General features: G+C 46.6%; 1 protein-coding gene across 1 annotated transcript in view; it reads right to left on the bottom strand.

Annotated features, from left to right (window-relative positions):
- ADGRV1 (adhesion G protein-coupled receptor V1) overlaps positions 1-23,486 on the bottom strand; it is a 2,003,619-nt gene that overhangs the window by 1,217,941 nt on the left and 762,192 nt on the right. The window contains exon 45 of the mRNA XM_069225272.1: positions 18,942-19,066. Within this exon, the coding sequence (XP_069081373.1) occupies positions 18,942-19,066 (125 nt within the window). The remainder of the gene's footprint in view (positions 1-18,941; positions 19,067-23,486) is intronic.

The raw sequence follows: 23,486 nt of genomic DNA, 5'->3' as shown, positions 1-23,486 counted from the left end.
GCCTAGAAGCCTCTAGGGCTGTGCAGCATGAAGGAATCCTTCCAGATCTAGGGAGGTCTGCTCAGTAGTTCAAATGAGAGAACATAGAAGTCCAAATAAAAGGGCAGACGGGAAAGACTTTAGTTCCTTCCATGACATCACCATCATTCCATGGCCATCAGATTGGTCACAAATACCAGAGTCAGGTAAGCAGGTCAAAAGTAAGGCAGTTGTATGTAGTGCTTTTGTGCACTAATGACCTTGCGAACCATGTAGGTGAGCTGGAAAATTAGTTTTTCCCCTCATCCCCCATTCTTGTCCCCCATACCACCTACTCTAAAATCTGGCAGGCATAAATCACCTGCATCCCCCACATTTCTTATGCTCATGGGAGCAGAGCAGAAAGTTAGGATGTATCTTTGCTATTACCAGTGTGGATGTAAATAGAGTCAATGTGATTATTATTAGTAGCATGTAATGGTCATGCCAAAAGCCATGACAGGGAACCATTGGCATGCTTTAAACCTGCACATGCATTTGCCTGTAATTTACTACCATTTAATTCATTGCAATCCTTTCCATTTCCAAGGATAGAAAGAAATTAAATGCCACGTGTTCTATCAACTATAGCACTGACAGCATATTCCTAGCAAGGCATATGATTTGAAAGAATAATATATCCCCTTTTAGCCTTTCCAATAAGAGGGACTAAGTGAAAAAATGTCATCAATTTAAAATGAGTGTCAGGTCCCAATCGACTGCTTAAACATACTCTCCTGCATCCCCCTGTCACCTTTAGAGATTCCAGAGGTTAAGCTTTGCTTCTCAATTGACAACCGACAGACCTTCATTCAAGTAACTAGTACAGTAAGTGCTAATCCTGAGTCCAGGAGGTGCTAGCAGCAGTCCAGCCCCAATTATTTGTTAATCTTTGAATATGCAGCCTTACATTTGTGCAGTACCACTCTGCGTAATACTGTAAAAGTAGGTGCTGCCACACAGGGATTAAGGTAGGGACTAGAACACATTTCTGCTGCTTCTTTTGTGCCGAAGACAGCTGCTCAAGCACATTCAAGGGCATTCCCCGAGACACAAAATGGTAATTCTGTATACTGAATTGCCACAGGCTAAACTGGATCCAGTTGCTTATCAGCTGATGCTGGAAAGGAACATTTGCTTGTTTAACATGATCAATTATGTAGCAGAATTAAAATATTTTTTTGTGCTGTATCACAATGCACGAGAAGCAACATGGGATCGTTAAGCTACTCAAATTAATCACGTGGGTGAAAAGGCTATAAATTCAGAACCTTCAAGGCCTGGTGCTATTGTTACAAACCTGCTGTGCTGATTAGGCTTATCAAGGTGCTAAAATCTCTCAAGCATATTGGCATACGGAACATACACTTGTGAATAACTTACACATATAACTTACTTATACTTTTAAGTAACTTTACTACTTTTGGCTATTCACAAAATCCAAGTGTTAGGACAATCAAAAGTGTGAACGTACACATCTCCACCCACTCAAAAAAAGAGACATGGGATCAAATTTACTAGTGTAATTACTACTGCAAAAAAGAAATTGTAGTAAATCCCACACCATACGTGGCCACTCACTATCACTAGTACTGCAACACCTGTCCACAGAAAATAATGGAGATAGGAACGTAAAATAAAACCTAATAAGAAATAATGTTACTTAGATTTTAAAAAATATATTAAATAATAATTTGCATTTTATATTTTTATTTGAAAATTACACTGAAACAGAAAATGCTACAGCACTATTGTAGGAAGTTGGCTCTGTATGCACTATTTCAAAGTAAGGAATAGTATGCACAGAGTCCAAGGGTTCCCCTTAGAGGTAAGATAGTGGCAAAAAGAGATAATACTAATGCTCTATTTTGTGGTAGTGTGGTCGAGCAGTAGGCTTATCCAAGGAGTAGTGTTAAGCATTTGTTGTACATACACACAGGCAATAAATGAGGAACACACACTCAGAGACAGATCCAGCCAATAGGTTTTGTTATAGAAAAATATATTTTCTTAGTTTATTTTAAGAACCACAGGTTCAAATTCTACATGTAATATCTCATTTGAAAGGTATTGCAGGTAAGTACTTTAGGAACTTTGAATCATTTCATTAGCATGTATACTTTTCACATAAAACACAATAAGCTGTTTTAAAAGTGGACACAGTGCAATTTTCACAGTTCCTGGGGGAGGTAAAATAATGTTAGTTTTAACAGGTAAGTAAGTCACTTACAGGTTTCAGTTTTTGGTCCAAGGTAGCCCACCGTTGGGGGTTCAGAGCAACCCCAAAGTTATCACACCAGCAGCTCAGGGCCGGTCAGATGCAAAGGTCAAAGAGGTGCCCAAAACACATAGGCTATAATGGAGAGAAGGGGGTGCCCCGATTCCAGTCTGCCAGCAGGTAAGTACCCGCGTCTTCGGAGGGCAGACCAGGGGGGTTTTGTAGGGCACCGGGGGGGGACACAAGTCCACACAGAAAGTACACCCTCAGCAGCGCGGGGGCGGCCGGGTGCAGTGTGCAAACAAGCGTCGGGTTTCCTTTAGTTTTCATTGGGAGACCAAGGGGTCTCTTCAGCGATGCAGGCAGGCAGGCAAGGGGGGGGCTCCTCGGGGTAGCCACCACCTGGGCAAGGGAGAGGGCCTCCTGGGGGTCACTCCTGCACAGAAGTTCCATTTCTTTAGGGGCTGGGGGCTGCGGGTGCAGGGTCTTTTCCAGCCATCGGGAAATGGAGTTCAGACAGTCGCGGTCAGGGGGAGCCTGGGGATTCCCTCTGCAGGCGTCGCTGTGGGGGCTCAGGGGGGACAACTTTGGTTACTCACAGTCGTAGAGTCGCCGGAGGGTCCTCCCTGAGTTGGTTGTTCTTCACCAGTCGAGTCGGGGTCGCCGGGTGCAGTGTTGCAAGTCTCACGCTTCTTGCGGGGAGTTGCAGGGGTCTTTAAATCTGCTCCTTGTAACAAAGTTGCAGTTCTCTTGGAGCAGTGCCGCTGTCCTCGGGAGTTTCTAGTCTTTCTTGAAGCTGGGCAGTCCTCAGAGGATTCAGAGGTCGCTGGTCCCTTGGAAAGCGTCGCTGGAGCAGGTTTCTTTGGAAGGCAGGAGACAGGCCGGTAAGTCTGGAGCCAAAGCAGTTGGTGTCTTCTGTTCTTCCTCTGCAGGGGTTTTTCAGCTCAGCAGTCCTTCTTCTTCAGGTAAGTTGCAGGAATCTAAATTCTTAGGTTCAGGGGAGCCCTTAAATACTAAATTTAAGGGCGTGTTTAGGTCTGGGAGGTTAGTAGCCAATGGCTACTAGCCCTGAGGGTGGGTACACCCTCTTTGTGCCTCCTCCCAAGGGGAGGGGGTCACATTCCTATCCCTATTGGGGGAATCCTCCTTCTACAAGATGGAGGATTTCTAAAAGTTAGAGTCACCTCAGCTCAGGACACCTTAGGGGCTGTCATGACTGGCCAGTGACTCCTCCTTGTTTTTCTCATTATCTCTCCTGGACTTGCCGCCAAAAGTGGGGGCTGGGTCCAGGAGGCGGGCATCTCCACTAGCTGGAGTGCCCTGGGGCATTGTAACACGAAGCTTGAGCCTTTGAAGCTCACTGCTAGGTGTTACAGTTCCAGCAGGGGGGAGGTGTGAAGCACCTCCACCCAGAGCAGGCTTTGTTTCTGTCCTCAGAGAGCACAAAGGCTCTCACCGCATGAGGTCAGACACTCGTCTCTCAGCAGCAGGCTAGCACAGACCAGTCAGTCCTGCACTGAACAATTGGGTAAAATACAGGGGGTATCTCTAAGATGCCCTCTGTGTGCATTTTTTAATAAATCCAACACTGGCATCAGTGTGGGTTTATTATTCTGAGAAGTTTGATGCTAAACTTCCCAGTATTCAGTGTAGCCATTATGGAGCTGTGGAGTTTGTTTTTGACAGACTCCCAGCCCATATACTCTTATGGCTACCCTGCACTTACAATGTCTAAGGTTTTGCTTAGACACTGTAGGGGCATAGTGCTCATGCACATATGCCCTCACCTGTGATATAGTGCACCCTGCCTTAGGGCTGTAAGGCCTACTAGAGGGGTGACTTACCTATGCCACAGGCAGTGGGAGGTTGGCATGGCACCCTGAGGGGAGTACCATGTCGACTTAGTCATTTTCTCCCCATCAGCACACACAAGCTGGCAAGCAGTGTGTCTGTGCTGAGTGAGGGGTCCCTAGGGTGGCATAAGACATGCTGCAGCCCTTAGAGACCTTCCCTGGCATCAGGGCCCTTGGTACCAGGGGTACCAGTTACAAGGGACTTACCTAGGTGCCAGGGTTGTGCCAATTGTGGAAACAATGGTACATTTTAGGTGAAAGAACACTGGTGCTGGGGCCTGGTTAGCAGGGTCCCAGCACACTTCTCAGTCAAGTCAGCATCAGTATCAGGCAAAAAGTGGGGGGTAACTGCAACAGGGAGCCATTTCTTTACAACTATTAATTTCAAATTAAATCTTTAAGCTCTAATTTGGAGTAATTTACTTTCTTTGGGTCCCTTTACTACTATTTTAAGTCCCTTTTTGGTAGTAGTTAATTTAGAAGTGTACTTTGTGAATAGCAATGAGCTTACTTACTCTTTTGTGGGTGGGAGAATGTCCCTCCATAAACACTTCCCTAAACCCCTCTTTACACCTCTGTAAACCTCATTAGCACTAAATATGCCCCTTTTTTCAGGCTCTCCACTGGTTTCTCCCATGTTTACTACCAAGTGGCAAGCTTACGTTTGATGATCTCCGCATAGGAAAGACAGGAAAGGAAGCGATGGAGATTTACACTCATAGGTTTGTGAATAGCATTTAGTGGTATTGCACTACTACTAACGTACTACAAAATGCAGTTTTCTGCCTGGGGTGGGAGAGGGTTCTATCTCCTGTTATCTATAACTTACTCTTGCCAAATTGTTTTTGCATTTGCACACACTGGAAATCAATGGCAATTTTGGAATGGATTTAACCCATTCAAATATGATGAACAGTGTCATGACATGCATTTTTAATTTACTAATCTATCATATTGGGGGCCTATGTGAGAGTGAAAAAGTAACACAAAAAACAATATAAAAAGGCACACAAAGCACAGTAAAACTGTGCATTGCATTATCTGCATTTCAGCACAGCCTGCTTAAATGATAAAAAAAAAAAAAACATTCACACATGGAGAGTGTGAAAAACAGAGCAGGTGGCAAGGAGTGTTAAAGTAAAAATAAAGGCAGGTAGGGCAGGAGGAAGAAAAACATGTGGTCCCAGAGCAGCATACAAAGGAGAACACAACATGAAACATGGGAAGTGGGGGAGAAGTGCAAAGATGAGAGAGAGCAACACAGGATGCGGGGAGAAGTGAAGAACAAGAGGTAGAGAGCTGGAAACACATACACTCTCATAGAATTCTTAATCAAGAAGTTCAAAGTTGTTTTCCAAATATGAGCAGTAAAGGATAGAGTCTAGCTGTTGGTCATACCCTCTCTGCAGGGTCACCGCCAAACCTTTTGTCTTTCTCCCTCTACGTTTTGCCGAATTCTTTCAGACTCTGTGAACTTTACCATTGTTAACCAGTGCTAAAGTGCTTGGGCTCTTGCCTTTCAACATGGTTTATTTGGCTAGGACCCAATTCGCATATATAATTTACTTATACGTTCATTGTAGAGTGGTATATCATATACCCATAGCCTTTAAATTAAATGCTACCCATGGGCCTACAGCACTTGTTATGCTCCCCACTTAAGTAGCGCTATAAACATGTCCCGGACCAGCCACTGAAGCCTGAATGCAGTTTTAAGCTGCCATGTCGACTTAGCATTAAAAATAAAGCCTTAGACTCCACTTTTAGTGCATATATACCACCCCTGAGGTAGGCAATATGTATCCCAAAGGGCAGAGTGCTGTGTTATTGAAAGGTTGGACATATTTTTAGGTTTTACATTTCCTGGTAGTGAAAAAAACCCTAAGTATTTTACCACTGTGAGGCCTACTCCTTCCATAGGGTTACTCTGGATATTCTTTGTTAAATTAAATATGCTGTAAGTTCCAATTGGGAACATTTAACTAGTCCATGTTTGGTGTCCTTAGACATTTAATGAAAACCCCTATCTAATGGTAAACTCTGGTTTCTGGTTACAATTTTCAAAAATGCCACTTTTACAAAGTGGACATTTTTCTATCCTTAGCCCTTTGGTGCCTGCACCCTGGCCTGGTTCACATGACTGGGTGTAACTAACAGTTAGACTTTGTGAATTCCTTCCAGACAATCACACAATATAGGAATTAAGTGTGCCTCAATGGGCCATCTTCTGGCAGCATGGGAGGCAGAGCTGAGCACAGCCCACCACAGCAACTGAAATGGGTGCTCTGCCTTCACACAAAGGGCATAACAACCCCACATTGTCACTGTAGCCAGCTTGGAGCCAGGGCAGGGGAGGCAGGAAATTCTATACACTTCAAAGCCACTATCTGGGAGTCTCTCTCAACATCCAGAAGGAGGGCACTAAGATCTAAAAATAGAACTTCAGACACTAACTCTTTAGTATACTTCTGGACATGTGGATACCGTGCCACAGAAAAGGACTGCTGTGCTGCTGGAAGGCCTGCCACTTTGCTGAACTGCTGCACTGAAGGACTGCTGTTCTGAAGCATTGCTACACTGTTGCCCTGCTGTTCTGCTGATTCCAGCCTGGGCTCAAGGAATAAATCTTCATCTGTTCCAGGAGCTCTAGGGTGGCTCACAAAAGCTAGTTTGTTGGGTTCCTGTTCAGAATCACAGGGACAGAAAAGGCTTCTTCCTTCTTGTACCTGCATCTGGATCCAGGCTGAGTGAGTTCTAACCCTCCAAGTGCCTTTCCAATCTTGGACCCTTGGAAGTGGTGCTTAAGGCACCCAGATAGCCATAATCCGAAAGTAAGACATTTTGTGGCTAAAAAGTGCTCTTAGAACTGGGAGGAGACTGGGACCAATCTGCTCAGTGATCCACCTATATTGCATTGCCAGTCAGATTGACATTGCAGCTTCTCCTGCTATGCTCTTCTCTGCAGCAGCAAATACTTTTCAGTGGTCCTTCATCAAAGGGGTATCCGGCCTTGTGAAACTGTCTTCAGCTACAGCTCTCTGCCTAGTCCCAATTGAGATTTTCAACCTCTATTTCAGAGACTAAGGGCCTGATGTAGATTCTGGCGGACAGTTTGCTCTATCCTAAACGTGACAGGGATTCCGTTCATCATATATTTCAATTTCCTTAGGATATATTGGAATCATGATTTGGTGGATGGGATATCCATCAGGTTTGTGACAGAGTAACACTGTCCGCCAAGATCTAAATCAGGCCCTAAGTCCGAAAGTAGAAATCTCACCGTGGCTTCAAACCAAGGCTATCCGATGACTACACTTCCTTTTCGGACACCTCGTACATCATTGCCCTTCTCAAACACTTTTTTTCAGAATTTCTTTTCAGTCCTGAGGGAATTGCTGACTTTGTGTATCTGAACTGTGTTCCATCAAGGTTGGCGATATTCTTCAACTTTGACCCAGTCTCAGAGGACTAACGCCCTCATTACAACATTGGCGGTAAATGCCACCTACTGCTATGCTGGCAGCCGCCAACATAACGTGACCGCGGCGGTATACCGCTACTGGTATTATGACCCACACAGAGAAATCCGCCACTATACAGACACTCACACAAGTCCGCCAGCCCAAAGGTCAGTGATAAACTGGCGGTTCCAAAACCCACACCGTTACGCCAACAGAAATATGCCCACAGTATCAGAACCCATGAATCACCTTGGCGGTCTTTCAACTGCGGTAAACCATTGGCGGTACACACCGCCGTGCTCAAAATATACACACAAACAAAACCACACCTCATTGGACAATTCAAAATAAACACACCTGACATACATACGCACACCACACCCACACACCCAATCCAATGTAAACCACACACCCACATTACCCAAAACCCTTTCAATGAAAAAAAGATTGCTAACTGAGAGAGAGACAAGCCAGGAGCACCCACTCAATCTGAGCCACAGAACACCATCACCCATACACCATCCACGCACCTCACAGTACACATCACAACACATCACCCCACACACCCTCACACATCCCACTCATACCACATCCATGGCACCCCAAAGACACCCCAGGTTTTCATAGGAGGAGCTATGGGTCTTGGTGGAGGAAATCATCCGGGTAGAGCCACAGCTATTCGGATCACAGGTGCAGCAGACGTCCATTCAAAGGAAGATGGAGCTATGGTGGAGAGTCGTGGACAGAGTCATTGCAGTGGGACAGCACCCCAGAACAAGGGATGACATCAGGAAGAGGTGGAACGAGCTATGGGGGAAGGTGCGTTCCGTGGTTACAAGACACCAGATAGCCATTCAGAGGACTGCCGGTGGATCCCAACCCCCTCCCCCACAACTAACAACATGGGAGGAGCAAGTCTTGGCAATAATGCATCCTGAGGGCCTTGCAGGAGTAGCAGGAGGACAAGACTCTGGTAAGTCAAATCTTTACTATTATATCCCCTATCCTACCTGCATGCCCTCACAAACTCCTACCCCAACACTCACCCCCATCATGCCACCACCTCACATATACCCCACTATCACAACCCACCCATCCCAAAACCAAGTCCTGCATGCCACACCAGTGCATGGACACCCATCACAGACCTGCATGGACACCCATCACTAAAGCATGCACATTAGAGATAATCACCTAGCCCACAAAATCACCACTCATACAAGGCAAAGCTGACAAGGCAATCACAACCATACAGGGAAACACACCCATGCACAAGATGGCACACGCAGATACAATAACACTGCATTTACATCCCCACATGACCCCCACTCAACGTCACTGGAGAGGAGGTGCCAGCCACATCCAGTCCCCCCGAAGAGGCAGACAGTGATGACAGCAGCTCTGCACGCCTGGATCACGATGACCAACCTGGCCCATCAGGGACCTCTGGACAGTCGGTTACCCTGCCACAGTCCCATACCACCACAGAGTCTCCCCCCTCAGGAAACACCAGCACAACACCCACCCAGCAGGCCCATACCTCTGTCCCCAGGACACGTTAATCAGCAGTGTGTCCACCACTACAGGGACCCCAGGCAACCCCACAAACACAGGACGATCAGGGACCTGGGGTCAGTGACAGTGGGCACACGGTTCAGGGACAGGCACAGGACAACAGGGACACTGGGAGGACTGCTGTGCGACAGGGGGAGGACAGGCCCAGGGAACCCACTCTCCACGAGGCACTTGCAGGGATCCTGGGAGCATACCAACATTCCCAGGAGACCTTGGGCCAGATACTGTACAAGTTGCAGGAAACCCAGCGGATGCAGGAGGAACATGCCTGGGGATCAGGGAGGACCTCAAGTACATCCACACCATCCTGGTCACCACTGTATGGGTGCTGGCTGACATGGCCAACACAATGAGGGAGGCAGTGGCACACCAATGGGCCCCTGACACACCGAAGAACAGCCCTCCACCTCTACCGGTGATAGTGGATAGGAGGCCCCACCACAGGACCAACAGGCCACCAGCTCCCCACCCCCTGCAGAAGGAGAACCACCCCACAAACAGTCCCTACGATCCAGGCAGAAGCCAGAGAACATTGCCAAGACCCCCGCTAGGAAATAAGACTCTCCTGATTGTCACCCTTCTGTCCCACTCTGTCACCCTGTCCACCTTGAACTGCTATTGCTCCCCTTCCTATGCCCCATTGGACAATGCACCTGTAATACGAAAAGACTGGACTCTATCCTGGACTTTCCTCCATCATCAACCCAGCCCATTGTAATACCCCCTCCACTTATTAGCACCTAAATAAACACCCTTTGAACAAATTCAAGTATGGAGTCTCTGGATTATATGATAAATGTATTAGTTTCACAAACTGTAAACATTGCATTCCTAATCAACTGTAATATTAACATAGGTATAACCTGTAGTGGGCAGCAGTAAACACACCAGGAGCCAGAGTGGGGCACAGAGATCTGAAAATAGAGATGTCAAAGGGTACAGTAAGTGGCCATAGAAATAGGGAAATCAGGCTGCCATGTTCAATGTCAAACACAAAACTGCAATGGAAAGTGAAGTTACAGTGTCTTACCTGTGTGTCACTGGAAGTACTGTTGTATGAGTGATCTTCTGCTGTCCACATATTCTTCCTCTGCCTCCTCTTCCTCACTATACACAGGCTCCACCGCAGCCACAAGACCATCTCCAGGCTCATCTTCCTTCAGAAAAGGTACCTGGTGTCTCAAGGCCAGGTTGTGCAACATGCAACATGCAACGATGATCTGGCACACCTTCTTGGGTGAGTAGTACAGGGATCCACCTGTCAGATGGAGGCACCGGAACCTGGCCTTCAGGAGGCCAAAGGTTCTTTCAATGATCCTCCTTGTTCACCCATGTGCCTCATTGTAACGTTCCTCTGCCCTTGTCCTGGGATTCCTCTCTGGGGTCAGTAGCCATGAGAGGTTGGGGTAACCAGGGTCACCTGCAAATATTCGAGGGATACCTGTTAGAGATACACTCACCCTTAGGTGCAACCCCACACCCATATACCTACATCAACTGGGTAGGGACCATGCGCTCACCTATTAGCCACACCCTGTGCCTCTGGAGTTGAGACATCACAAATGGAATGCTGCTATTCCTCAAGATTAAGGCATCATGCATAGAGCCAGGATACTTGGCATTCACATGGGATATGTACTGGTCCGCCAAACACACCATCTGCACATTCAGAGAGTGATAGCTTTTCCTATTCCTGAACACTTGTTCATTCCTCCGGGTGGGGGGGGGGGGGGACAAATGCTACATGTACCATCAATGGCATCAATGATGTTGGGGCTATGTCCCAGGGCATAGAAATCAGCTTTCACTGTTGCCAAATCCTCCAGCTGTGGGAATACGATGTAGCTGCGCATGTGTTTCAGCAGGGCAGACAACACTCTGGTCAACACGTTTGAGAACATAGGCTGTGACATCCCTGATGCCATGACCACTGTCACTTGGAAGGAACCACTTGCCAGGAAATGGAGCATAGGCAGGACCTGCACTAGAGGGGGGATACCTGTGGGGTGGTGGATAGCTGAAATCAGGTCTGGCTCCAATTGGGCACACAGTTCTTGCATTGAGGACCTATCAAGTCTGTAGGTAAGGATAATGTGTCTGTCCTCCACTGTCGCCAGGTCCACCAGGGGTCTGTACACTGGAGGATGTCTCCATCTCATATTCATCCTTAGCGGTTGAAGTCTAGGGAGGGAAACGGTGAGCAGAGGGTCATATTCACACATCAATTGAAATAATGATGCATCTTTTCCTTTGCAGAACCAGTATGTGAATCCGAGAGTCAGTTGATGTGCCAATGTCTGCTGTGACGCAGTTAGGGGCCATGGCCTGTGCCACCCTGAAATGGTGGCTGTCTGACCTGTGAGGAGGGACAAGTGGAAATGAGGTAATTCCGCTGGCGTTATGCGTCGTAGCATTTGCATTGGTTAACATTAGGCCCTATGGGTTACAGGAGCCAATGGCGATGTACGCCGGCGGTGACGGTACGCACCACTGTGGCCGTGACCACCAATTTCTATCTATTCACTCACTTGCTACCTGTCCTTCAACAGAAGAGGACCCACACTGCAAGTGCTGCTGTGACCTGTGCCTGGAAGCGACAATGGCTCATGTGTCTGGGGAAAGGGCCCCTGCCTTCACTTTGGAGGAGTTGGAGAGACTGGTGGATGGGGTCCTACCCCAGTACACTTTACTCTATCGTCCTCCAGACAAACAGGTGAGTACACTGTGAGCATGATGCGTGGGCCATGAATGTTTGGAGTGCTGTGTGAGTAAGCCACATGTAGGGGGGGGGGCTAAGGTGTCCTGGGCAGAGTTCTGCATGTATAGTGGTCAATGTATGTGTCTAAGGGGATGGGTGGGATATGTTGAGCCATGAGTATGACAGTCAGGACGGTATGACTAATCCCTTTTCTGCTGTATTTTTCCTGCAGGTCATCGCCCATCAGAAAAAGGGTACTTGGCATGCCATCACTAAGGAGGTGTGGACCCTGGGGTCTTTGACAGGCGGAGCACCCACTGCCGCAAACGGTGGGAGCACCTGTGCCGCTGGGCAAGGAAGACTGCGGAGGCCCAGCTGGGGCTGGCCTCCCAGTGAGGAAGTTGTGCCCGTCGTACCCTGACCCCCCTGATGTTCCACATCCTGGCAGTGGCCTATCCGGAATTGGATGGGTGCTTGAGGGCATCACAGCAACCACAAGAGGTGAGTACAGATTCAGAATCATGACTTTGCACGCGTTACCTCGGTGGGGATGTGGACTGTGGGTGCCCCAAGGCCAGGGCGAACAAGCAGGGTAGGTCCCTTGTTGGGCAGGCTCTGAAGCACTCCAACCCCAATGGTGTTAGTGGGCATCTACTACTTGTCAGGGCCCTGTTTGTTTCAGGTGTGCAGCTGCTGGCCTTGTGCTATGTACCCCATGGGCTGGTGACTATCTTTGTAACTGGTAGTGCATAGGGCTGCTCCCTGTGTGTTGTGTACGCCGACGGTAGTGTTGTTGCTGGCACTGACCAAGTGTATCCTCTGTCTCTCCCCCCTTTTTTGTTTTGTCCTTGTGTGCATTAGCATCATGTGGCGGAGGAGCAGAGGCACCAGCGACGGAGGGAGCTGCATCCCACATGGGCCTGGAGGCCGAATCTACCGACGGTGAGGGAACCAGTGGGACGGAGGGCGAGGGGAGCACCACGACAGAGACAGGAGGGGACACTACAGACAGCAACTCCTCCTCCGATGGAAGCCCCCTGGCGGTGGCGGACACCTCTGTGCCCACCCCAACAACAGGCACAGCTGCCACTTCCCCCTACCAGCACCGCGCTCCCAGCAGCCCTTCAATGTGTTTCCTGTGCCCGCTCACCAAGGAGGGTGGGCATCTCCTTTACCCAAGGCACCTCAGGCCCTGCCCCAGTCAGCTCTGCTGCCCTCAGTGAGGAGGCTATTGACCTCCTGAGATCCCTCACTGTTGGGCAGTCAACCATTCTGAATGCCATCCAGGGTGTCGAGAGGCATTTGTAACAAACAAATGCATACCTGGAGGGCATTCATTCTGGCGTGGCGGCCCAACAGAGAGCCTTTCAGGCTCTGGCCTCCGCACTGATGGCAGCCATTGTCCCTGTCTCTAGCCTCCCCCCTCCACCTCCCTCTGCCCAGTCCCAATCCCCTCAACCCCAGCCTATCCCAAGCACACCTTCAGACCAGCATTCACCCAAATCAACATACAGAAGTGGCTCAGGCAAACACGAGCACCACACTTCATCTCACAGGCACTCACACAAGCACCATCCCCATTCAGACACACCAACATCCACTGCCTCCACTGTGTCCCCCTCCTCCTCCTCGTCCACCTCCCTCCCAGTAGCGTCTCCACTCACACCTGCATGCACTACATCCTCATCCACTACCTCCATTACCAGCACGCCCATCACTACACACCCCACACTGGCAGTCAGCACCCCCACACACAACAGCATCCAGCTCATGCACCTGCACCCAAACACAGCAGACTGACACCTCCTACAAGAACACCCTCTTCCTCCACTCCCAAACCTTCACCCTTTTCCCACCCCAATGTCCCTAAGAAGCTTTTCCTAGCCAACATTGACCTCTACCCTATCCCCCCCGTCCTTCACTTCGGGTCAGGGGGGCCACAACCCAGCCCAGCACCTCAGCTACCAAGTCCACGTCTGCTGTGGTTTCTGCAGCTGTTGGAGGCTCTAAGGGGGCACCCAGCAGCCCAGCCAGTGCGCCACCAACCCCTGCCAAGGCCAAGAAGATTCCGCCACCTGGCAAGGTCAAGAATCGGACAGCATCCAGCAAGGCCACGTCAAAGGATCCAGCTGCCAGACCCAAGGTGACACTACCATCTGCCAAGGGCAGGAAGGGGCACAAAACACCAGCAAAGGCACTTCGCCATCTGAGCCTGCAGGAGAAGGCCTGGTGGCTACCAGCACAACCACCAGCACCGCCACCTGCACCGTAACCAGCACCGCCACCTGCACCGCCGCAAGCAACGCCACTTGTACCACCACAAGCACCGCCGCAAGCACTGCCACCTGCATCGCCACCTGAATCGCCGCAAGCACCACTACTGTCAGCAGCAGCAGCCCCAGTGGGCAGCCGTCCAAGGCTGCAGGAGAAGGGCTGGAGCCTCCCCACACCAGTGGCAGCACCGACACCTGCACCGCCGCAAGCACCGCCACCTGCACCACTGACAGTAGCACCACTGCCAGCAGCAGCAGCCCCAGTGGGCAGCCGTTCGAGGCTGCAGGAGTAGGGCTGGAGCCTCCCCCCACCACTGGCAGAACCCCCACTATCAACGGCACTACCACCACTGTGCAGCCGTAGCTGCCGGCAGATGGACTGTAGCACTGCCTCGATGGACTATCATGCACCTGGGCCACTGCAAATCTTGTGGCTCTGACACCCAGGTGAGGGACTGTGACCTGGCACCCCCCAAGTGCTGCATCACTGGGCACAAAGCCCCCTCCAGAACCAGTGGAAAAAGGCATCCACTCACTCTATCCTTGCCAGGATGAAGCACGCTGGGCACAACCCCCACCCCCCCCAGAACCAGTGGAAGAAGGCCTCCACACATCCTATCCTTGGCAGGATGAAGCACACTGGGCACAAGGCCCCCTCCAGAACCAGTGGATTAAGGCATCCACTCACCCTATCCTTGGCAGAATGAAGCACACTGGGCACAAAGCCCCCTCCAGAACCAGTGGAAGAAGTTACCCACTTGAGAGACTGTGGTCTTGCACTACCCAGGACCAAGCAATGGGAAAACCACCCACTTGAGAGACTGTGGTTTTGTACTCCCCATGACCAAGCAGTGGGCAAACCACCCACTTGAGAGACTGTGCCCTTGCACTCCCGAGGACTAGGCAGTGGGCAAACCACCCACTTGAGAGGCTGTAGCTTTGCACTCCCCAGGAGCAAGCAGCGGGCAAACCACCCACTTGAGAGGCTGTGGCTTTGCACTCCCCAGGACCAAGCCACCCACTTGAGAGACTCTGGCTTTGCACTCCCCAGGACCAAGTAGCGGGCAAACCACCCACTTGAGAGACTGTGGCTTCCCACTCCCTAGGACCAAGAAGTGGGCAAACCACCCACTTGAGAGACTGTGGCTTTGCACTCCCCAGGACCAAGCAGTTGGCATGGAACCTCCTCCAGGAGCAGTGGCGTAGTACCATCTTCCAGCTGAGGTGGCCCCCTTCCCCGTCCCCCTGAGGTGCCTGTGTGTTTTCGACCTGATGCCCCTGCAGTGTTCTCTCCATTTTGAGGCAGGAGTCAAGTGTGCTTGGCCTATGTGTTATGGCCCAGTGGACCACGGACTATTTTTGTGTGGACATTGTCCCTCATTTTGTATATATTGTGTATATTGTACATACTGTTTATTTATTTATGAACTTATTTCTCTAAATTTCTAATATGACACTGATTTGACTCCATTCCTTTTGTCCTTGCGTTATTCCAGAGGGTTAGGGGTGTATATGTTATGTTGTTTATGTGTCTGTTTGTATGGTGTTGGGGGTGAGGGTGGGGGTGTTGCGTGTGTGTGTCACTCTCTTCCCCCCGTGTACTAGGTGCAGTATTCACCGTGGTTGTTGTCGTCGGCGTTGGTACTCCTGGAATATGAGCAGATACATCAGCATGGGAAGGACGTGCAGCTTGGGCTCCATGGCGTCCTGGTTCTTCCTCGAATGTCGAGAGGTGAGTCGTTTCCCTTCAGAACACTGTTTCCGCCGTGCTTTTGATGGCGTTGGTACCACCCCGGAAAAGGTGGCGGATAGGCCTCTTGTAATACAGTGGGAGGAACCTTATCTTCCGTCTGACTGTTGGCAGTTACCCCCACAGTGTTTGTTGCTACCGCTGTGGCAGTCAGAGTGTTAAAGTAGCTGTCTGTGTTGGCGGTTTCCACAGTGGGCCTGATTACATTTTTTTTTACCGCCGGCCAGTTGGTGGTATTACCGCCGCTATACCACCGACCGCCAGGGTTGTAATGAGGGCCTAAATGTCCACGGGTTGACACTTTGAACGTTTAGGTGCTAGTGTTTACTAAAAACATTAAAAATTCATAACTCTGGTTCTATTGATTGGATTGTTGTCATTTTGGTGTTAATTTATTAAAAATTACTCTATTTTTCTACATTTTTGTGGGATTTTTCTTGTGTTATGTCTTCACTTTATTGCTGTGTGTGCTGAATAAATACTTTATACATTGCCTCTAAGTTGGGAATCACTGCTTTTTGTGCCAAGCTACCCAGGGATAAGCACAGGATTATTTAGTGACTTTTTGGTGATCACCCTGCAAGGGATAGTGGCTGTGCTTGAGCAGGGCTCACACCCAGTCATCAACTCAACTTCTAAAACTAGTCAATCAGAGAGAGGATAAAGAGGTTATGCTTTCAGCAAGGGACAAACACAACATTGACAAGCTGGGACAAGGAAAGACACTGAATAAGAAGCAATCAAGTGAGAGTGGCAATGAAGCTAATCAATGGTATGCAATGGGCAGATTGTAAGTTATTGGTAAGATCACAATTTTTCGTTCCCAAACAGAAAGATCATGCTATCTGGTAGGCTTAACCTAATGAGTAAAAGTTCTTTTAACTGAATCACAGAAGCCATGTGAGGACCTTTCTGCTGTTTGCATGACCTTCAGTGCACCTCTCTGAAGATTGGTGCCTTGAGTTCAACTCGTCCTTGCAAAATGCCGGGTCTGTTCCAATCAACTGCAGAAAAATCTTAATCATCTTTTTTTTACTTCTTCCTTCACTAGAAGAGCTATGGTTCAAGGGTGGTTCCTCAGGTACACACACAATAATAAACATCCTTTAAAAATGCTAAAATTCCAGATCAACGATTATGCAGCTTTTTTCCTGCATGGGATGCATAAACCACATCTGTTTCATGGGCCCTGTGTCTGGTTGGGCACCACAGTTCTAGTGAGGGATTAAGGGCCTCATTACGAGCCGCCACACCCGCAGTGGAGGCTGGACCCCCTCACTCCTGGTGGTCTGACGGTCAGATTACAAACCTGATGGCAGACCACCAGGGTATCACCACCACCACCAGGATCATGAATCCCAGCAGAGTGGCAGTGGCCGGAGTCATGCTCAGCCACGGCGGTGCTGAGTTGAACACCCCGGTTCTGATCATGAGTCCCTTTTCTGCCAGCCTTTCCACATCTGGGTCCCTGCTATGAAAAGGCTGGCCAAAAAGGCAGTGCTGGGAGCCATAAGGGGGGCCCTGCAATGCCCATGACCATGTTGTGTGCATTGCAGGGCCCCCCTGTTCAGTGCCTTTGGAATGCGCATTGTCTACAATGACAGACAGTGCACATTTCGAGGGTGCTGAGGGCACCCTCTGTGTGACGCATTGGCCTCGGTGCTACCACACTTTTTCCACCGGGTTGACCGGTAGAAACCTCCTAATATGGAGATTTTCGTCGGTCAGCCCAGTGGGAACATCATAATTGGGCTGGGGCAGGAGACTGCCAGCTCCAAAGCAGTCTCCTCCCCACAGGGCTGGTGGGTCAAAGGTTGGCCCACCAGTCTTGTAATGAGGCCCCTAGCCTTCGTTGTGGTTTGACACCATTGAAGATAATGAAAAAGAAATATAGCTAGATTTGGTCCAGAACATAAACTGCCACTTGCAGATAGCATAAGTGTAAATGACAATGAAAGTTTAAAAAAACTCTGCTACTTTCTCATTGTACAAAGTTAAATTTAGTACAGGCAAGATTGGTTTGAGAGTTTTAGCATTTATTGAACTTATTGTAGAATTTTATGAAAATGCGTGGGCTGTTGGGGCATCTGCACTAAGAAACAGTAAACACCACCTCAGCAATTATACCGGCACCAGTCGCATAAATAATCTACAAAGAGAGAGGAAGGTAATAACTTTTATGTAGCCATTCACAGATGACCAGGAATGAAATATGATGTTAAGGTGCTCTTCGACTGTTTCGAGGACTTGGTCAGCAGGGATTGATTAGTGTTGGTGTATTTATGTGAGCAAGCTTTCAGGAGCTGTGCTCTTACCAAAGCCGCCATGACTAGTTTCACCTAATGTGAAAATTAATTAAATTCCAATCTACCATATGTCACTTCCCATGGAGTGAATGTTCACCTAGCTTTGAAAAATAATACACTCTGTAAATGCATACAACTTAACTTATTTTAAATATGTTACATGCCTCTGTGCAAAACACATTTGCAAAACTACTGGGTATTAATTGTCCATTAAATCAACACACCTTAACTTATTTTGAATGTTTCATGCCTCTATATAAAACACTTTCAAAAGACTACTGGAAAACATTTTTGCACCAGACTGAAATCCTCTTCCAAAATGAAACTAGTTTCCCTGCAATGAAAGACAGCTAAAGCACTCTCTTTACGCAGGCATGACTTTTCAGAGAATCTGCATGTGCTTAGGACAGCAAATCCTTTTGCAAACAGTTCATAGCTCTTGTCTGTGATGGGCATATTTAGTGAAGAGTGTGCTGTATCATAATCAGGGACAGTACACACAGTATGTCATTTGGGCCCTGATGTGCAAACACGTTCAACAAATGTTTCATACATTGACACTCTGTCTATTGACATTAATTGGAATGTCAGATTTTTAAGTACGTTTATGAGGAATGTTTTCTTAATTGTCTTACTCCACCTTAATAATGCACCTACAGCTAACCGAGTTCTTTTTTGGGGCTGATCTCCTCGAATTCTGTGATTCGCACAGAAAGCACTTGATCTGTGTTCATAGAAATAATATGCAGAATGTGGTGATTCTCTTTTTATAAAAAAAAGGCTACATACTTATGCCAAATGCTGTATCTGACAGTGTCTCCCATTCCACGCTCACAGACATGTTGATCCCATTGCTTCGGGACACTTTCAGGTAAATTATGTGATTGCCTTCTTCAACACTTAGAGTGTTTGTTCTGAAAAGAAAGAAAAAAATAAAAATGAATATTAGCTAGAGTTCATTTGTTTTCAACAAATGCACCACTCTAAATCAAAATATCTGTGCTCATAATTTTAAGGCAGTCACAGTGCTCAGCATTATTGGGATATTGGGGCTACGAGTGTCCTTTGAGTACAATGTATGTAGAGAATCAAGGAGTGCTATTGGCTGCAAGCACTTTTGACTTAATTCTTTTTGATTATAGCCTGCTGTAGTGGGCTATACCAGCCATTAAAGTCCTGCTTCAGGATTATAGGCCCAAAGAGAAGGTGCAGTGTGACAATAAAGGACACAACTAGTAGATTTGGCAGAATAATGTATTTATCAGATAAGGACCCAGCACAACAGAGAGAAGTGAAAAGATTCTACCATCCATCCAGCAGTACCACTAGTTCTACTCCTTCATGCTAACGTTCTATCCTACATCATCACCTCTCATAAAATCTACTTGTTTTAACATCTCCCCCTTCCCAAACAACAAAAAATGTGTTCAATAAAATCTCAAAACAGAACTTAAAGGGAAACAAAATAAATACATAAAGGATCAAATACATGACTTGTAAAGTATTGCTTAATAAACAAAGCTACTGAAAGTAATGGAACAAATTTAGCATTTAATAACTACATTGATATGCCCAGAATGCACACCAGAATGGTGTATACTGATCATACATTTAGAATGTAACAGAACGTGCATTAGTCTTAGTTAGTACTCCTACATACATAATCTTTCAATTGCCTATGTCTTATGATTCTCCTACCCACCTTTCCCAGCTTCACCTCTTGTTCATTCCCTGAGGTAGAAGATCGGTTACCTTCACAATCATCAGGATGTTTCTCTTCCCTTTGCACACTCCTGTCCAAATTGTTTCAACTTGTTTTCCCATCACCACCATTCACTTCATAAGCTGGTTTCTGAACTGTCTCATCTCATAACTAGCCTGACCTCCTTGAAGTAGATTATTTGGTACTTTTAACATCTGTTTTCTCCGCTTCATATAAGGAAATGCGGCTCAGATGCCACACCTTTCCCTCATCTAGTAGAACAGAGTTGTCCAATACCGTAGGCACTCTTAATGGTGGTATGAACCTCGTTTCACTATTTGTATAGACACCAGGTGTTTTAACTCTTACCCAATCCCGTTCTCTCTCACACACACACACACACACACACTCACAATTATGTTTCTTGTGATAAGGATGGTGCTCACAATGTTTGTGAGTGAAAACTTTATTGGCGACCAAGCAGATGACACATCTCATAAGCAGCAAATCCACCAATTTTCCCTTCCACCTGACACCTCCTCACTCCCTTCTCTCCTTACATTACAGAACCTAGAACCCATTGCATTCTGCTACTATAACACAGTAACCCACATTCCACATCTCCCTTCTTTACATCATTAACAAATACTACATTGTAACAGAGTCTACATTAAATTCCTCAAATTAGCATATTAATGGAACATTTCATATTTAATTTCATCATGTGATGTTACACAAATGCACAACCTATGCATATAGCTACATGTTGACCTGTATTTAAGGAATTAATGCTCCCTAACTCTATGTATTATCAGAATTATACTCATTCTCTCTTTTTTTCCATAAAACAATTACATTATGAAATTTCTTAGGTTGTACAACAGGTCTGCCTAAGCAGGGTACAGCTAGACCACTATTCTGAACCACAGATTAAGACAAGGAAACATGAATTCTATTTCTACTAACTCCACTACCTTCTCCCGTAGTGGAAGCTGTCCCATTCCACTCGTATTTGTCACTTCTTCCCACAACCAATCCATGACTGTGGACTCCTATTTTCCTCAGTTAATTGTCTATTCTATTGCATCTAGCCATTTTGCTAAAATGCCATACTTTTCTGTCACTTAACATGGCTCATCTTGAATAGACCTCCTCAATTTGCAGAGGCTCTCAAAATGTACTGTCCCCTTTCTTTTTCTTATTGCTTAGTTTTACTCTTACCCAATCACCAGGGGACAAGTAAGCATCTTTGACACTATGGGGGTCATTATGAACACGGCAGGAATCCCCGCTGTGTTCATAATGGCAGTCTTATCACAGACCACCAGCCCCCTTGATACACCGCCGGCCGAATAATATACATTCTGCTGGGCCGGGACATTGCCGATGGCTCCACATGGAGACAATTTATCTTTGACCGCCCACAAACTTCTGTATTCTCCCTGTATATCTTTCTTACTTGTCCACCCATTAGTAATGAATTTTTTTCACACTGTTTAAAGATCATATCCTTATCATACCCTGCCTCCCATTCTTCCTTCACTATGGCATCTCTACTGTCCCTGGTCACAGCCACACTTACTAGACCTGCAGGTTGAGTAACTTAAATAATCTACTCGACCTAACTGTGATGTACTTGACCCGTAAACGGGTCTCAAATTGTGTGATCCTAGGCAAATAGTTTACAGAGTTGCCTTTTTCTTAATTTTCACATATGATTGCACCTTCAAGTATGTGAGCTCAGCATTTCTGCAGTACAAAAAAACCTCTTTTGTTTGGGTAAGTAGACTAAAGTTTGCTGCATGCATCACAAAAATCTAGCCCACATACCCATGAGGTCTAGCCCACATAACCTAGGACTTCTTTTAGTTTGCTAACAACATTGTCATCAGGGCAGGAGTGTTTCTCATTTTGGTTAAACACTCAATTTTAATAAATAAATTACTAAACCATTATGTGGTAACATATTGTCATCTACACACAGTAACTTTCCAAGAAATGTCCAAAAACCTATCCACTAACTTGCAGCTTTACTGATAAAACTAAATAGTGTATTAACAATCTGTGAAATTTGGATTTTAGAAAACATATCCTTTGCACATCAACATGTAAAGTATTCTGATTTATTTTCATCCTATCAATTTTTTTTTTCATCACACAGAAATAAAAAAATGGCGTTCACAACTACTGAAATACATTTTGAAATGTTTGCACAGTGGACTTTTAAACATTGTGTGTTAGGAAAAAACTGACACCCTATATCCTTTTATTTTACATTCTAAGCAGCAGGTCACACAGTTCACCCTGCAAAGTCCTGGAACTCTTCAGTCAGAAGGAACATTAATTGAAAAACTGACTTATGACCTCTGTCTGTGAACCCAGAGCAAATGTGACATAAGAACAAGATTTAAAGGCATCTTTTATTGCCCCTTCACTTTTCAACTGAACAGAACACATGTTCAGTGTCAACTCCCCAGAAGGGAGAGTAAGTATTAAAAATAGCTTAACTTGATCAAATAAGACTGGTGAAGTGGATTTTTAGAGCCCTGATCATCATTTGTCTCTTCCTTGAAAAGCAAAGGAGACCAACTTAAGTAATCAGCTACTTTATTCCTTTTCCCTGGCACATACCTTACATAATACATGAAATCCAATAATCTTAAGGACATTCTTGCTAACCTTAGAGTAGCTCATAATGCCACCAGAGGTCAGAGTTTTTCACTAGGGGTTTATGGGCTGTACATGAGTGAAATGTGATCCCCAAATTTATTGTCTGAATTTTTCCATGGCCCAGCCTGCGCCAAGATCTCTCTCTCGATGACAGAATAATTTTCCTCTGAAAGTGATAATGACCTTGAGTAAACGCTACTGCATACTCTCCTCCCGTGTTAAAACTGCTCCTAATCCATTCCCACTTGCATTGGTTGTTATTATACTGTTTGCTCCTGCAAAACTTACAAGGGAAGAGTTGTGCTTAATTCCTGATTAATTTTTCCAAAATCTTTTTGTAACTCATCATTCCAAATAAATTCCTGTTTCAATTTCAATAACTGTTTTAGGCTATGTGTCTTCATTGCAAAGTTCTGTACAAATTTAGAATAAAATTCTGCAAGCCCTAAAAAGGACCTAATTTCCTCTTTGGAGGTTGGTGCAGGAGCATTACTCACTGCCTCCATTATTTCTATTTTCGGTGATATACCATCTCCCACCTCATGGCCTAAATATGTAACTGAATTCACTGCAAATTTGCATTTCCTCAACTGAGCAGTCAAACCTTTCTCTGCTAATTTTTCCAAGACTAATTCCAATCTTGCATCATGTTCTGATTTGTCTTGGTCTATTATCAAACTACCATTTGGGAAATATATCACTCCCTTGACACCTTTAAAGAGTTTGTGCATCAACCGCTACGAAACTGCAGCCGCTAGCCGAAGGCCAAATGGTATGCGTATAAATCTATAGCATCTAAAAGGGGTGATGAATGCTGTAAGTTTCCTGCTTGCAGAATGCAGATAAGCCTGGTGGTAGGCCGAGGTCAAATCCATGGTTGAAAACCATTAACCATTTTATCCCTTTAATCAATCAATCAGAGCATTTGTAAAGCGCACTACTCACCCATGAGGGGCTCAAGT

The sequence above is a fragment of the Pleurodeles waltl genome, chromosome 1_1 (assembly GCF_031143425.1).
Source record: "Pleurodeles waltl isolate 20211129_DDA chromosome 1_1, aPleWal1.hap1.20221129, whole genome shotgun sequence".
In the NCBI taxonomy this organism is placed as follows: domain Eukaryota; kingdom Metazoa; phylum Chordata; class Amphibia; order Caudata; family Salamandridae; genus Pleurodeles; species Pleurodeles waltl.
This window is presented reverse-complemented; position numbering and strand designations above follow the sequence as displayed.